General features: G+C 39.5%; 1 protein-coding gene across 1 annotated transcript in view; it reads left to right on the forward strand.

The window, feature by feature from the left end:
- Window positions 1-18,408, forward strand: part of GPM6A (glycoprotein M6A) — a 78,215-nt gene that overhangs the window by 37,992 nt on the left and 21,815 nt on the right. Inside the window, exon 2 of the mRNA XM_036457251.2 lies at window positions 15,291-15,483. Coding sequence (XP_036313144.1) covers window positions 15,291-15,483 — 193 coding nt within the window. The remainder of the gene's footprint in view (window positions 1-15,290; window positions 15,484-18,408) is intronic.

The following is an 18,408-nucleotide window of genomic DNA, read 5'->3' on the forward strand; positions in this document are numbered from 1 at the left end:
GACTGAAGCATATCCACTGATGACTGTTGGGATATGTGTTAGGATAGAAAACACCATGACAAGGGGACAGAACAAGATTCTAAACACAAATCCCAGTGAGAAGGGAAGGGTTATAAGTTAAAATGGCAGCACTGTAAATGGCAAGGAAATGCTGCATTAAAGAAGAAAAGATTTGACAAAAATAAAAATGAAAAAAACTAAAGCAAACTGACTTTGGATTGACCATAGGCAACAAAAGAGAGGAACTTAATCAAAGTACACTTAATTTTTTTTCAAGCTTGGGATGATGGAAATCAGCTTAAGATGATAAAAGTTCAGCTCTGGAAATTTGAGTATGATAAACATCAAATGTGACATACTGCACAGGGATTCGGGTGTTTGGGGTGAAAGATTAAATAGGAATGCCATTACAACTATTGTAATGCATGACATTTTCATCTTTTATATTTTTAAATGTTTTTATTTATTTCAGAGAGAGAGAGGAGAGAGAGGGAGAAACATCAATAATGATTATCATTGATTGGCTGCCTCCTGAGTGCCCCCTACTGGGGATCTAGCCCACAGCTTGGGCATGTTCCCTAACAGCATCAAACTGTGACCTCCTGGCTCATGGATCAATGCTCAATCATTGAGCCACACTGGCCAGGCCATTTTTGTTTTTTAAACTTGACTGATTCTCAAATTGGAATTAAAGTGTTATGCTAGAGACAGTTTAAGGTTCCTTTTTTAAGCAAAGTTAGGGACCTATGCTATGTACCCACGATTCTTCAACGTGTAATTAGGCTAAAAGCTGTGCAGGTACAAGCCTAGCCTTTGACCTGATCTTTGCATCTTAATCTTTTCATGGTTGCTTCAGGATCCAGTGCATGAGTTAGACACCTGATAAGTGAAGTAAAAAGTGCAGGATGACCTGAGGGAAGCATCTGCCTCGTGGAGGAAATTCAAGCTTTTCCAGTGTCTCAGAAAGGGGTATTCCTTCACAAGGACAAAGGACGATGGAGTTAACTTTCAAAGCTAGCTTGAATTGTTTAAATGACTTGATTTCTCTCTTTTTTTCCATAAAAAGGTGAAGTTATACAGTGAAAACCCATTTGCCACTGGGCTGTAGGCTTCCAGAGAGAAGTAGCATTCCATTGCCATGCATCGTCTTACTGCCAGTACCTTTCATGGGGCTGGGTTAATAGATCCGGCTTATGTCTTATCTGTGTCACTGCTGCCTTCCTGCCTTGGGCAAATCAGGCCCTATCTCCACGGCTGAGCTTCCTCAGGTTATAAAGCTCAGATGATAACATGGAAATTCTTGGGAAACAATTGGCTCACAAGATGGGAAATCTCTTCAGAATGCAAACCCCTATCTAAATGCAAATCCTAGAACATTTCATAATATTTCTATGAGATAAGTGGCAAGTTAATGATAACCTTCAGTTATATGGGAATATCCTATGGGGACTACAATAAGCTCTCCTAATATCGCCTGCTGCTATAAGGCATTAAGTATTTGAGTTCATTACATCAGTGTAATATTGTCCTGTCAAATGATTCTCCTTAAAATACAGGGTGGACTATTTCTGTAATATAAGTGTATCACTTACTGAAACTAAGATAAATCCTTCAAAATCCCTTGCTACTTCAGATTATATAGATGACTTTAATGTGAAAAAGTGTATTACAGACACACTCATGCAAGAATTCTTATAAAAATCCTGGAAAGTGAAACTAGACTAACAAATTTATCAACAGAATCCCTACATAAAGGTGTCATTTCCCAATTATGTTAGCTACCAATCCAATCAATATGCCAGGCATTGAAATAAATAGAAATTAGTATAATGTTTAGCCATCATTCAGTGTCATTTTATGAAACATTTCTCCCAATAGCTTAAAAAACAAAGCAAGAAATCAAAATAGATAGTTTACTTGTACTGTAGCAACAATGTTTTCCTCTCTCCCCCTGACATCAATGAACTCTTGTACAGTTAATTTATTCTGTCTATCATGCACATTCAACTTCTCCACTGGATTTCCCATTGGTTTCCTAATATCTTTAAATATTTTTTATTTTAAAACTCTATCCCCTATTTCCACAGGTCCTAGCAACTGCAGTGTGGCTGCTGACCTTGTCTCCTTCTTCCTTTTGCAGCCAAACTTCTTCTGATTGCTGCTTCCATATTTGCCTCTCTTTGTCATCTCCATCCCTCTCCATTATTTCTCTAGTAACAGATTTAACATTTGGTGTCTTAGTATATCCCTATAAATGATGAAGCCAGCTCCCTCTTAGTATTCATTGTCAAAAGCAGCCAGTCTATTAGATGAGCATTCCATACTTGAGGTAATAAATGACTAAACTATAATAAGCCTGCCAGTTCAAATGATGGACTTTTTGGATAAAAATATATCATGGTGGCCAACCTCCCAAAATATTCTTCTGGCTTGCCCTTTAGCACTTTGGCATGTGATAAAATTTCAAACTAGTGGACCTAATTAGTCAGCTCTGTCTATGTATTTAAAAGTCAAATATGTGGTTGAAGTGGGAGTCCTGACAATGTTGAGGAATGAGGGAGGCAGTTCCTGCAGACAGTGAGTTTATTTTCTTTAAACATTTGTCTGGGATGAAACGTGGATGGAGCCCCAGTCCCTCCGGGAGATTTGCTTCCCGTCATGCGATGGTCAAGGTCACTGTTGTAGCCAGTTTCCCCTGGATTTTCTTCCTTCAGTTCTGGTTGTGAATCAGGTCTCTGATTCCGTAAGTGAAAGGGAAATGATGGTAACTATCTCATCCTGGTGTAACCAAACAACAGCAGTGTAGTTCTCACTTTAGAACCTCATCCCAATCGAACCATTGGGTTATTCTAAACCTCTTCTCCCAGGATATGATCTTCAAACCATTATAGGAGATTTTAAAAACTATTATTATTTTAACAGTGAAGATAAATTTTTGCATATTACACATTATGCATAATATAATTTTATAAATTACTAGAGGCCTGATGCACGAAGATTCATGCCAGAATGGGCCTTCCTTCCCCTGGCTGCCAGCACTGCCTTCGCTCTGGCCTGGGGCTACCTTTCCTCTCCAGCCCAGAGCCACCTTTCTGCCTTCCCACACTGCCCAGAGGCCCGGAGTGGATGTGGTGGTATGGAACAGTTGTGTTGTCACCATGGCAATGATGCAAGCGTCCCACCCTGCCCCTGGCCACTGGGCGCCCACGAATGCAAATTAACCTGCCATCATTGGTGGATTAATTTGCATATTCACTCCTGATTGGCTGCTGGGCATCGCGAAGGTACAGTTAATTATCATGTTACTCTTTTATTAGGTAGATTACATGGAATTTGGTTCACATTGGTGAACTAAAAGAAAATTGCAATACTATTAGAATACATTTTTCATTACATTAAGTAAAACCATTTAAATATCTTTCACTCCAATTATTTTCTCTTACTTCCAAATTTATTCTTAATGTGAATATTGTCAGGTGGTTGAGAAAGAAATCCTTCCCACTGTCTAAATGTGACTATATGCACTTGTTGAAACTGTGTGGAGTGTCAACAGTCCCATCATCAATACAAAGTGCTGTCTTCCCTGTTTTAATTCCAAACAAAGTCTTTGTTTAATAATCAGTGTCTTTAAGGACCTTCCAACCTACGGCTTTGCTGAGTTTACACAACAGCTTTAAGGATAGAAAAGGCAATTATATACCCCACACAACACCCCCCCCCCCTCCCCAGGACTTTTCTAAAATAAGATTTTTCTTTTTAAAAAACATAAAAATCATATACTAGAAAAGTCTAAGTGACTGCTACTTAATGGGGGGGAGGAGAAACATAATAGAACATTCTGCTATTACTTTCTGCAGGATCTTTTCATTATACCTAAACAAGGACCAGGCATGGCCAAAGGCAAAAATTATTGTTTACCTCTACATTCGGAAATACACTTCTAAGGTTTGCCCATGGTTAAGCTGCATCCTTTGGTTTTCTTGTTGCATGAGTCCAGTATATTTTTTTCAATATAATTGAAATTGAAGGATAGAGATTTTGATGGGTGAAGTTGACTCAAGCTTCCTGTACATAAGTCACTAAGACCAACAAAGAACAGCAAATAGAAGTCCTTGGAGTGAACCCATGCTTGCTGGGCTCATGAGCCAAACAGGGTATGAAATGCTGGATGTGTCAAGTTACCGAAATCCTAGTCTTTGGTCTCAGAAGCTCCTGATCAATCCCCGGGCACACCGCAGTGCCGGAGCGCCATCCTCTGTGTGGGGTGGTCCTGGAGACTGTGGGCTCACATGTTGTGTTTCAGGCTCTGGGGGTATTCTTCTGTTCTTCTGCAGCAACTCTAACTTCATAGCCACCTGAGGGGCCTAGCAGGAGCTGAAAATGAGTTCCGTGTGCATTCACACAATCCTGGGGAGTAGGGACACGGGAATAAAGAAATTCGCGAGAAGCACAGGTTTTCACATGAGGCTGAGCACTAATGAAGATGCGCCCCGTGGCGAGTGGAACACGAGGAGAGCCAACAGGCATGTCTGTCAGCACGTGTCCACACTGCTTTGTTGCCTTGGCGTCTCTCTCTCAACCCTTGTTTTTCAGTGGCCACTAGTTAGGGGCCATGTGGGATATGATCCAAAGAAGCAAAGGACACTGAGGATTAGGGGTCCAGGACAAATTAGTCAGGAGTGAAAATCTCTGTGATAAAAAAAGAGCATCTATGTTTTGTTATCACGGTGCTCATTCAGATTGTGATAGAGGCAACAAGATGACAGGCTTATCCGTGGCTCAGATAAAATCAGCATTTCCTCTACAATACTTAACAAGATTTATGAGAAGCTTTGAACTTGTGCTTCCTTGGCCTTCAGGGAGCAACGTGTGACAATAGCTCCTCTAATGAGAGGAAGAGACAGGAGAAGAGAATCATTCTGTGGGTTTAAAAATATATTTAGCTTTTGAAAGTCTGTGATACTTGAGAAAAGATACTGCCTGCAGAAATGTCATTTCCACTTAGAAATGCTGCCAGTTTGCCTATTTCCAAATGTGCTTGACCACTGAGATGCTCTTGGCAGTATTTCAAGAGAACAACAGTTTGTGACTAATTGTAAAAACCACCTGGTAGGTACCCATTTTGAAACTTCTGGGAATATTCAGGGTAAAATAGCATAACGTAGTTATCAGGAGACAGAGAACCTATATAAGCACAGATTCAGTTACTCTGAAAGAAAAGGCAGCTGATTTGGGGACAAGAAAAGAAAAAAAGGAAAGCTAGTGTAGTAACTAATAACCATCTTCCAAGTGTCTGTGTCTTGCTCCCAAAGTCAGAAATTGCCATGATTCTAACATTTGTCTGCGAGGTGAACACAGTGGGAGCCTTGAGACCACCCCTTCTTGACCCATTCTGGTTGGTTCTCAGGACAGATTTCCCAGTTAATTTGTTCATTCAACAACCGTTAATTGAGCACCTATCTTGTGTCAGGTATTTTTCTAGGAATTCACATACAGAAATGAGAAAAACCCAGAAATGTTTGACCTCAGAGTTTTTTACATTGCGGTAAGGAGAGTCAATAAAGTCAACACATGAGGTAAATAATATGTCAATGCTGATGAGTGTAAGGGAGAAAAACAAAGCAATCCTGGGATAGAGAGTTCAAGTTTAAATTGGATGTTTCGTGGCAGATTAAAGAGGACTGCAAACTCTTTACCACCCCTCCCATCCAGGGTTCACGTCAATTTCTCAACACCCCAAAACCTGGGCTACCTGTGAGGACTTGGACAATCAACTGGTCAACTGTGACGAAAATGATGCTTTACTGTTTTGGGGCTCAGCCGTTTAAAAGACTGGAAACTTTGGTCTCTCTCTCTCTCTCTCTCTCTCTCTCTCTCTCTCTCTCTCTCTCTCTCTCCCTCTCTCTCTCTCTCTCTCTCTCTCTCCCTGAAGTGAGATGCTCTTAGGAAGTCATACCCCAGGCAGCTCTCAGGACCCTATTCACCCCATTTAGTGCCCCTTCCCCCCAATGGAGTATTCATTGCCTCCAGCCCTATTCCCTTTTCAGCTGTAGCCGCTGGAATGAGTCCATGTGAGAACTGTCCATTGGAATCCAGGAAAGCCAGGAACATGTAAAAAAAAAAACCCATAACATATTGTTGTTATATATATATACATATATATATATATATATATATATATATATATATATACACACACATATTGTAGATAGATAGACACCCAGCCAACACACTAACAACATCTTGAACAAATCTGGGGGCTGTGAGGAAACATGCCATGCCACATTTATGTTAATCGGTTCAGCCATTACCTGGGAAGATGAGGTCTTTCCCTGGATTTCTAATGTCACCTGAACAAGCAAGATGTGTTCTGCAGAAACTGCACAGGTTTCTGGACTCAGCAGCCTCTGCTTCACCTCCTTCCTCCCAAGGATTCTGCTCACACATGGGAATCATGTCCCCTTTCCACCCGCCCAGCTCCCTCACCCTTGGCCTCATTTATCCAGCCAGAGAGGAAGGCTCCACTGAAGCAATTACAATAACTTTCCAGCCTCAAGGAAATCAGCTCAGTCAATCAAAACATTCTTGCTAAGTCACGTTGACCAATACAGTCATTATAAGAATGTCTCATAATTAGGGATATGTTTTTGAAAATGGAAAATATTACTATTATAAACATTTTTGTAGTAAAAATATCTTAAAAAGAAAAGTGTCGCTATTCTCCCAGAACATTCATCTACTTTTCAGGATTTACGCTCAATAGTATTTGACAAGTCACCTGTCTGTAATGAACCCCCATCGTGGGGCATAGAGAGCACACAGACTAATGCGTGGGAAGTCTTGGCCCTGATCCTCATGCCCTGGAACTGTGCGAAAATTCTCACGGATGCCGTTTCGTGCGATGCTGTAGACTTTGTTCAATCCTGTTCAACATTCCTAGAGCAAATCCCTTTTAATCCCTGCAGCCCACAGGTATCTAGCTCATCCGCTCCTTTTGAGCGGGCTGGCGCTGAGTGTGATCATTATAACACTGCACGGTTCCCATGCACTGCTGCCTCTGCACATCAGAGGCCACCGACGCTCCCTCCACCTACGCTCCCGACAGAAACAGGCCTTTTGACAGAGGGGATCCTGGAGTCTCTATTTTTGATAAAATCCTTGGTGACTTTGGCACCCAGCTACAAAGTTAGGAGGTGATGAAGAAAATCTACAAATTCTGCCTATTCAAGAATTTCTTTTTAAAATTCGGAGATAATTTAAGCATGGTATATAGCAATGACTAAAATATTTAACATTAAAAGCTGTCATTTGAGTTTGTTACCTTGATAAGGGCACTTTGTCCCCAATTATTCCAATGCTTACCTTATCTCTGTACTCTTTTTAGGCCAGGAATGTATCTAAATAAAATGTTAGTAAAGTTGTATAATATTGGGCCATTATTTGAACTATATGCTAGGATGCTTTGAAAATATTAGCAGCTATGTCATCAATTAAAGGGCTGGCTGTCAGGAAGACTGTTGACTATAAAGTACATAGTGAAAGCTTTCTGCAAAGCACAGTTTTGAACCAGGGCATTATTGTCATCTTCCTAATCTGCTGTTCTTACAGCAAGGGCATTTTTATACTTTACCTGAGTAATGTTGAACTCTGGACTCATTGCCACTCTGATTTGTTGACCTGTGATCCTGGAGGTGGAGGTTAGAAACCAGCCTGAGTCCCTGATGGGAGTGAGCTTGGTGTACACAGCGGGCAACCAGGACTCTGGAAGGCCTGAGTGGAAGGCTGAATGTAAAATACAGACTGAAACAAAACAGCAACAGACAGAACAACAGTAATGACCACAATTCTGTGCAGGACAGAAAAATTCTATCTTTACCTTGGGTGTTGTTGACAGAGAAAGACCTATCTCTAGGAACTGTTAGAAGCAGGCACTGCTGTGCTACAACCTCAACTTCTGTTCCCTTTCGAGACTGAAAAGCTCCCAGGTCTTAGATTTATTTTGTAATAATTTTTTTATTTTCCAATTATGGTTGACATACAATATTATATTAGTTTCAGGCATACACCCCAGTGATTAGACAGAATATAATGTACTAAGTGACCATCCCAATAAATCTCATACCCATCTGACATCATGCATAATTATTAGAATATTATTAATAAAGTCTAAGATTTAATTTAAATTAAAGTCATCGTGGACATGAACAGCAATGTGGTGATTGCTGGGGGTTTGGGGCTGAAGGTGGAGGTAGAGGAGGGTATAGGACAGATAAATGGTGATGAAAAATATTTTTTTAAAAAATAAGGTAAAGACATTCAACATAAATTCCAATAGATTGCTATTGTATAGACTGTGCTTTCTAATGACAATGCAATTTAAGGTAAAAACAAATAAACTGAAAAATAGAAAATCTCATATATTTGGAAGTTAAACCAAAAAAAAAAAAAAATAACCAAAGAAAACAAATATATAAAGAATGTATGTGTCAAGAAGAAATCATGAGCCCAGAGGGCATGGTTCAGTGGTTGAGCATTGACCCATGAACTAGGAGGTCATGTTTTGAGTCCAGTTGAAGTACATGCCTGGGTTTTGGGTTCAATCTCCAGTGTGGGGCATGCAGTAGGCACTCAGTTATTCTCTCTCATCATTGATGTTTCTGTCTCTCCCTCTCTATCTCCCTTCTTCTCTGAAATCAATAAAAATATGTGTATATGAAAAAGAAATCATGATTAGGCTTTAGAAAATGTTTTATAAGTGAATAATAATAGAAATATTATATATGAGAACTTGTGGAAATAAAATCAGAAGGGAACTTTATATCTTTAAAAGTTTTTATTAGAAATGAAGAATGAAAATTAAAGAGCTCAGCATTCATCCAAGACATCATGAAATATGTAGCAAAACATACCCATAGAAAGTAAACTAAATAACTAATTTAAAATAGAAAATAATGAAACATAAAATAATCATACCAGAAAGAAGAGCCATATTGAAAAACCATTTTAATTACTTAGCATGATCCCCATTACTGCTATTCACCGAGTCCCTGTGATTGTGGGCCTCTATCCACATAGTGAAAACTAGCCATTGATGTGTCCCTGGCAGCCTGGAGTAATTCCTTTTTAAAGTGAGAGCTTCCAGATGCTCTTTGTTCTGGTGTTATGACTGTCTATAATCAAGCGGATATCTCCTTTATCAGTCCCTGTTTCTGAATGGGCAGAGAGCCCATGACTAACCTGGGGTGGACATGTTACAGCATAGCCTGATTGAAAAATAAATGTGATGTTTTAAGCCATTGAACATTATTTTGTTTTGTGGCATCATAGAACATAAAACATAGGCTGTCCTGACAGATGCACTTTAATGAGAGAGAGAGAGAGAGAGAGAGAGAGAGAGAGAGAGAGAGAGAGAGAGAGAGAGAGAGAGAGAGAGAGATGAGGTGGTAGGGATGAAGGAAAGGACAAAAGGATGGGAAGAAGGAAGGAAGGAAGGAAGGAAGGAAGGAAGGAAGGAAGGAAGGAAGGAAGGAAGGAAGGAAGGAAGGAAGGAAGGAAGGAAATGAAATCATTAGGGAAATAAAATATGTGAAGATGATTAATAAATTCAAAATACCATAAAACAAAGTTACCTACAATTTCATCAAAATTTTAAATCTGAAGTTAAATTTATAAATGCATACAAATATGAAAATTAGCAAATAGACTTAAGAATAGAAAATTTGATTAGTTCTATAAACATTAATAAATCGGATCAGTAGCTAAACTTCTTTCCATAAAGTACACAGGTGGCGGAAACGTTTTACTGGCTGGTTCCACCAGCTAACCCTTGCCCAGACAACACCAGAGGAATTGGTATTTGATTTACAAGACTAGAGTAACTTGATCCAAAACAAGTAAACAAAAATTAGCTGTCAGTCACATTCATTAACATAGATGTCCTTGTCATACCCATTATGGTTATGACCTCATCCTATGTTTCTTTAGTTCTATCTATTTTATCACCACTGACTTCTCAGAGAGTTTTTCATCAAACTCCCTGGGTCTATACTGGCCTCAGGACATTGGCATTGACTTTTCCTCTGAAACCCCTTTTCCCAGGCAGCCTCTTAGATAACAGCCCCTGCAAGGCTCCTTTACCTCCTTCCTGTCTCTGAAAATGTCCTCTTGGTCATTACTTCCCTGAAAAACACGGACACTGAAGCCATTAGGCCGGTAGTCCCTACCCCTCTCCCCTGATTTGTTTTCTTCTCTGCATTTTTCACAATCCCACATGTACCACTTCTGCCTCCGGTGTATTATCTGTCTCCCACCCCTCGGATGAAAGTAGGGATTTTGTTTATTTTAGTGCCTGGTGAGAGCTGAATAACTATTTCTGGATGAATTGGTCAACGCAAAAGTATTGAACAAAATGTTAGCATGACAAATTCAGCAATGCATTAAAAAATACAATATGATTCAGTTGGATTTTTCTCAAGAATTCAAGTTTAGTTTAAATTAGAAAATAATGATTGAAATGGCAGAGAAAAAAAATGAAAACATAAAATTATTTCAACAGTTGGGGATAAAAACATGTTATGGAATTCAGAATTAAAGACCTTACTTGCCGAAACCGGTTTGGCTCAGTGGTAGAGCGTCGGTCTGCGGACTGGGGGGTCCCAGGTTCGATTCCAGTCGAGGGCATGTACATTGGTTACGGGCCCATCCCCGATGGGGGTGTGCAAGAGGCAGCTGGTTGATGTTTCTCTCTCATCGACATTTCTAGCTCTCTATCCCTCTCTCCTCCTCTCTGCAAAAAATCAATAAAATATATTAAAAAAATAAGACCTTACTTTCTTTAACCAATAAATCAACAGCAGACATCAAACTTCATGGTAAAACTTGAAAAGTGATTAAATATATATATATATATATATATATATATATATATATATATATATATATATATATATATATCAGGAGCAAGAAGAGGTGCCTTTTTTCATAACTACCACTCTCCTCACTGCATTTTACCCAACAAAGTCAATCATAAAGTAGATGAGAAGGTACAAAGAATGAAAAGAGATAAAGCTCAAAATTTTCACAGATGGTATGATTATCAACATAACACTCTCAAAATAACTCACAAAATGAAAATAATTCAGAAAGTTCCAAAGAGAATTTTGCAAATTTTCTAGATGCAAAAATCACAATGAAAATACCAATCAGAATACCAAGGAGTTAAATTGTGGAATCAGCTGAACTGTCCCTAAAATGTGTAAATTATTGTAAAAGGGCCATGAAAATCATGACACACAGGAGGAAGATGAACAAGGTGGGGAATTTCCTCCACCAAAGCAAGACCTGCTACAGGGCAGTGTGGTGTGACCCAGGGACAGCCCATAGACAAACCCAAGCCTCTCTGGATGCTTGGTAATGACAAAGTGATGCTGTAGGATGGGAGAGAAGAATCAATTCATTGGTCTATGGTGCTCAGAAAATTTGTCAATGAATAAACTGCCAGTCTCTTGTCAATCTCCTTTGTCAACCTCCTTTTGATGGGCCACCATTGTGTTGGTCTGTCTTCTTAGCTGTCTCTCTCCCATGCCCATTCTGTTGGGTTAGATTCCTTTCCCATTTTTTATTGTGGAGCATCTGTGGGGTGAGCAGATGCAAAGGCTTGTGCTTATTTCACAATGTTTAAGTGGAAGTAAACTAACCATGTAACTCATTTAAAAAAAAAAAGAGAGAGAGAGAGAGAGAGAGAGAGAGAGAGGCTAGCTCAAGAGTTTTTAATTTCCTTTGAAATTTTTGTGTTGGAATAAGTCAACCTATAACCCTACAAAGCTTTGGGCAAATGCTAATGTTTCAGACCCTTTAATTTAGTGTTAATTCATTGGAGAAAATGCAACCAGGACTGGACCTGAGGAATGCTCCTTTGTGTGTTACAGGCGGTTCTAGCCCCATGTAAATTCTGTGTTCAACGTTTGGGCCATCAGCTCTATTCAAGAATCACTGGGCCCTATTCTCACTGCATCTGGTCCTGAAAATGGTTCTGGTGCAAAGGACTGTCTATTGTCTTCGCAATTTCTGAAGAAAGATGTTTCCTTCCAGTGCCCACACCCGACTCAGGACGCTCTCAGGGTGTTGATTTAACAGGCTGGTTTCTCACCTGAGGTGCAGCGACAATGTGGTGATGGTTGGCAGCAGAATCCACAGCCTCCACGAAGGAGGGCTGGGAGCATATCCTGGGCCCAGGAGCCTGGTTGCTATGGCAACGCTGCTGCTCTGCCAAGGCTGTTTCTCACTGTGGGTGGGAGGAAGCTCCCTCCCCTGCCAGCGACTACGTGGGCTTCTGGCAGCTGGAGAAAATGCTGAGATGGTGCACTGCTTCCCAGATGGGAGCTCCGAGAGTCTTCGTTTCCATCCAACAGGCAGCTCGGGCCCTGCAGAAGCTCAGGGCAATTAGTCCATCACAAGTGCAAACTGTGCAAGATGAGGTACTCAAGAGTTTCTTACTGTGACTGGCAGCTTTGCAGAGGACCAGGACTTACTAGTACACTGAAAGGTCCAAGCCTGACCTGGAAGGAATGGAGGTTTAGAATAATGTGTATTTGTCAATAGGGGTAATATAATTCTGAGCAATTTAAATGGCAGCATTTAAAGAGGGAATAAAAGAAAGGTTTCCATTTAATTTGGAGATCTTAAACTCATTTGGAAATGCCTGTTAACTCAGGGTTGTCAATTTAGGGTTGGTTACTCAGCATTGCAATTTATCTCATGTTTTTCTAAATTTAATTAAAGCCATAATTAATGACTGTGAAACTAATAGCACACGTACGTGTGTGCACACAAACACACGCGCGCGCGCGCACACACACACACACACACACAGAATATATAGTCTAGGTAACTAGGGATAACTTGCTGGCATGGAGGCGAGTATTGGTCCATCTAAACTTCAATCAGAAAAATGTGAAATGAGTAGAAACTAACTCTGAACTAGTAATGTAATGAACCAGATGTCCTCCGTGGCAGTTTTGGTGATCATCTGTGAGTTTACCACATCATTTGCTCCTAAGCCCAACTCCTCCTGATTTTATCTTTATTGTTATATGCTTTATGTCTAGGACTCAGCAAAGGTAGTTCCTATCTAGGAATTTGATGTTTGGACCCTTTTCTTTATTTGTGAAATTCCATTCGGAAGGGTTTTGTTGAACTTGTTATTCTGGCCTTGACACCTCCATGCCTATAGAAGCAATCTCACAAATCTGTATCAAATTCTTTGAGAACAATCGGGGAGAGAAATCACAAAGAAATGGGATTTGAGATCATGGGACTGTTTGAGGCATTTGCCAAAATTAGGAGTAACTCTTCTTTGAGTTGGCACTAATTTTATTTATTTTAATTTTTAATTTTTAAATGATCAGTAAGATGTCAATTTTATACCATGGTGAGACTGAGAATAGTTCAAAGATTTTTCCTCCACTCTGTTTATCTCTATCCACAACTGTGTTCAATGACATTCAGATACTACACACACTGGTCTCCTCCATCTGCTGGAGATATTTCCTCCTATCGTATGAAGAGTCAAGCTGTTCTAACCTTTTCTACTTCCCCACTTGGGGGGTGTGTGTGTGTGTGTGTGTGTGTGTGTGTTGGGAGAGGAGTGTTTAGGAAATGATTTTTCCTGTATAAGCAAAAGCTATGGAAGCAGGGAAGTGTTCTGGCTTCCTTTCTTTTTTAATCTCCTCTGGAGCAGATGAGATGAGCTGTAATTCTCTTAAGAAAGCCAGTTCAGCGGTCAGTATTTAAATAACCCTCTGAGTATGAAGTTACTGCTCACTGGAACTTTGCAATCATTGCATGTGTCATATGTTGCTGCAAACATATAGGTGTTCCAGATAAAATGCACACAGATCTTCCTAGGACTTACGTACAATAATAACAATGCATTTTCCAGTCCCATTCGATTCTGAGGAAAGAAAAAGACAGGTATGTGGAGAGTTTTTGAGGGGCTTCAACATTCCAGGAAAAAAATTCAATCAAAGATTTCCTGAAGGAGAGAAGTAGGAGGAAGCTTTTGGAGTCGGAGGTGTCAGGGGAAGGAGTAGCGGGCAGAGGTGGCCCAAGGTGAGACAAGCCCTCCTCCTTGTAGCCTGTCAGCCCTCTTACCTAACTGTGACCTCTCGCCAGTGGCCGGCACACAGTATGTAGCTCATCAGCAGTTCTTATTGCAAAACGTAAAGACTTAGGCTTTCTAGCCAGATTTTGGAAGAAGATATCCATATGTCACCTAGAAAATTCTGGTGCTTAATTTGAATAGTAACCACAATGGTTTTTTGATTTCTCAAGCTAAATGTTTAAAGGTATCTTTTGAAAATCAAGGCTAAAGTGACAAAACTTCAAAAGTGAATCACTGTGGTCAAAAAAAATTATGAAAACCGTATTGCAGCACAATAATAATTAATATTCATTTAAAGTAGACATTTACTGAATAGCTCCTCTATCATGCACTGCTCTTCTGTCATTTAATGCTCACAAAAATCATTTGAGGGCAATCTTACCATCACCTTTTTGCAAATGGCGACATTGAAAGAATACGCTTGCCAAAAACACACACAGTGGTGGACCAGAATGCTAACCTGCCCTGCTCTCTCTTTCCCACTGTGCCAATGCCTTTCTCATTTTGTTTATCATGCAGCACAGCAAGAAACAGATTTGCATTATGAGTCACTAGAAAAGCAACATACATCAATATCTGAACTGAATAGGGATTTAAAATAATTTGCCTTACCACGTGCAGGACACTGGCATTGTCTAGTCTGCTCTTCCACGTTTAAAAATTGCTGGTTAACGTTCACTCAATTGGGTTCCCAAATAACAGATTTTGACTCAATGTTTAAAAAAAAAAAATCTATAGGGAGTTCAGAAGAACGAATTTCATTGAAATAAGAGCTTTAGCGTGTGAAACTGGAGAGCAATAAGTCGAGATGGAATGACATGCGTGTCTATCTGTGTAGATTCATTGTTAGTGGATGTCTGGGTGGCAGGGAAGGGCTTCTGTTCGTTTGGGTTAGAGGAGGAAGCCATCAACAGACGCCATCATTCTCTTGTCTGGAGGAAGGTTCCTAATTAAAGAACTTGATATTTATACCCTTCAAGGCAACCTAGGACTTGATGGACAGAGTTGACCTGGTGTCATCTACAAACGCAAATATACTTTACCATAATGCTGAAATTGGGGGGAAATTAATTAGATGAACAAAAAATATTAATTTATGCCTTTTTTTTTTTCCTGTTTCCTTGTGCAGGGTGTTTCGAGTGCTGTATTAAATGCCTAGGAGGCATTCCCTACGCCTCCCTGATCGCCACCATCCTGCTGTATGCGGGCGTGGCACTGTTCTGTGGCTGCGGCCATGAGGCGCTTTCTGGGACTGTCACCATCCTGCAGACCTACTTCGAGATGGCGAGGACTGCCGGAGACACCCTGGACGTCTTTACCATGTAGGTCACTCTGTGAGGCTTCTCGTTTCCAGAGTCTATGTGGACATTGCAGTGTGTGTGTGAAATTCATGGCCTCTAGAGTTCAGTGAGGCAATGTTATATAGAGGAACAGAATCCTCTTAGGTTATGTACACAAGTCAAAAGGACATTGACCCTGACCATGAGCACAGGCTGCAGAGCAGAAGATCAGAGCCCAACTTAATTTTGACTTGATGTGTGTGTTCCTTGACTGTAATGCTTTACCCAAAATCCGGTTACCATTAAGTGGATTGCCCTACTTTCTGTTACTCTTGTCATCTGAGCAGAGGCTTTGCTAATAGGGTGGAAAACAAGATGGAGCACAGGGCCTGGTAGAAATGGAAACTCTGCTCCTTACTCTAAGGAAATCACCCAAACTTGCTGGGTACTCAACCATGGGTGTTCTATCATCTCTTTTTTCCTATACCACAGGATTGAGGTGACTACTAAGAAAACATAGTGAAAGGTCCTTATTGACTTTTGCAAAAAGACAAATCATAAGACACAATGAGCCCCTTTCACTGGCACCAATTCCTCTTCAAATGTACACTTTACCCACAGCATGTAAACTCCTGGGGCCTCTAAATTATGGGGATGTTAGTGTTGTTGAAAAAGAGAATGCAAGCATAACCTGAAGGTAGAAAAGAGTTTGTTGTTCAGGCTTCAGTCCCTGGCTGCCTAACATTATAGGGAGCAAATGTTTAGAACTGAACTACAGGAGAACTTACTTTCTAGTCAATTCTCAGTTCAGATAATTCATTTGGCGATTTCTTGCCCCACAACTTCTTGCATTTAGTTCATTCTTCTTGAGACTATGCTGTTAACGTTGCTTTATTTTGCCATTCTAAACAAATTAGAACCTCCTTAATATGTATAATCTTTCTGGTATGAGATGCTTTTAGAGTTACAAGTATTGGTGGTTATGTGGCTGGTAGGGTGATTTTGCTTTTGACTTATATAACTCTATCAAAAAGAGATTAATCACATTCTTATTGACCTGGGCAGTTCCTACTGGCCAGGTATAATTATCACCTCAGACCCTAGTCTAAGACAACACTTGGGCAAGCTGGACAACTTTCTAACTAGAAGATAACTTTTCTCCAACCCCAATTTCAGAAAATATAACATTGCTAATTTTTTAAATAACCCATCAGCTACAGATACATAGATTGTCTTGAGCAAAGTATTGCTCATAAGTTATACTTGTAACTTTATTTATTAAAGTTGCTTATTTCCATAAAAAGAGAACAGGAGATGCATATTACTACCAAGTCACAGGACAAGAATTCCCTACTGGTGGGTGGAGAGCAGATACCCTGAGTGGTAGCAAATATTTTAGGGAAAGGGAAGTTGGAATATTTGTGTTTATCTAAAATATACTGGTACTTAAAAGTTGGAGACCACCTCCAACTACCATACACACACACACACACACACACACACACACACACACACAGAGTGATTAAGAGGAGGAAGAAGTGATTAGCCACTTACTTAAAGACTAGATTTATTTAAAAACATATTCCCATGTTCATTGGTTATGCATATGCAAGCAAATTCATTGATTTATCTCTTTCCACCCACCCATTCACCCCTGCTTTCCAACTGAGGTTTAATGGTTTAATTCGATGCTTCTATGTCTCTGGATCTATTTTTCTTCATCAATTAATTTTGTACATTGGATTCCACATATGAGTGAGATCATGTGATACTTACCTTTCTCTCACTGGCTTATTTCACTTAGCATAATGATCTCCAGGTATATCCATGCTGTTGCAAATTGTATGAGTCATTTCTTTTTTTATAGTTGTGTAGTATTCCATTGTGTAGATACCACAGTTTTTTAATCCACTCATCTGTTGATGGGCACTTAGACTGATTTGAAATCTTAACAATTGTATAGGGGGTTGAAGGCCTGGGATGGGGGGCAAGGGTAAGCTGGGAGAGATCAATGGGGGGTGGGGGGGAGACATATGTAATACTTTCAACAATGAAGTTTTTTTTTTAATTGGAATTTAGCAGACATATAAAATAGGAAATAAAAATATATTCCCTAACTCTGAAGTATCAGTTTAAAGTTTCTCTATGTCACAGACAAAAGGAAATGGTAGTTCTGAAAAATTAGCATTATCCATTAAATTTATTTCTTTAAGCCCACAGTAGACAATTTATCAATTTCCATTATATTGGCTATATAGCATGAATTGATCCTTAAGATTTTATAAATGATCTTCATTATTTGAAATATAATTAAACTATTGAAAATTATTTGGATTGTTGCAAGTTAGTTTTATAGAACCTTAAGAAAATGATTGCATGGATATATTTTAATGTGATAAAACTGACATTTTCCTTTTCATTTTTATTTCAGCCTACACTGGACAAAATATATTTTCACTGTGCATTATTTTAAGCTACCACAGATGTCCTTAAAATCTCAAGATTCTCTGTATTTAAACCACATTCAAATTTCTAACTTTAGTTTGGGGATAGATAATTTAAAGAAATACAAGCCCAATAAATGTCATGAGGTGGTTGTATACATTTATCAGAAACCAATTGTCAAGATATTTATTGGACATTTATAGAGTAAAATTTAACATGCCACAGAGCTCTGCTAAAGCTCTGAGAGAGTCACATGTGTAGGAGTTCAGGAGAGAAGTCAGAGACCATGCTTAATTTAGCACTTTTACCAAAAGCTGGTCTCTTAGATTGAAAGTGAAATGCAAAAGCAACAATGCATGGTTGGAATGGAAAGAATACCATTTTGATAGGAATAAAAGCAAGGGCTCAAATGATCTCTCCTGTCAGACTTCAAATAACCAAAATTCCTATACCAGATCCTGTGATGCTACCAAATGAATTGAGATTCTGTCAACAAACAGGTCGTGAAAACACAGAGGGAAG

This window comes from Pipistrellus kuhlii, unplaced genomic scaffold, assembly GCF_014108245.1.
Source record: "Pipistrellus kuhlii isolate mPipKuh1 unplaced genomic scaffold, mPipKuh1.p scaffold_m20_p_3, whole genome shotgun sequence".
In the NCBI taxonomy this organism is placed as follows: Eukaryota; Metazoa; Chordata; class Mammalia; order Chiroptera; family Vespertilionidae; genus Pipistrellus; species Pipistrellus kuhlii.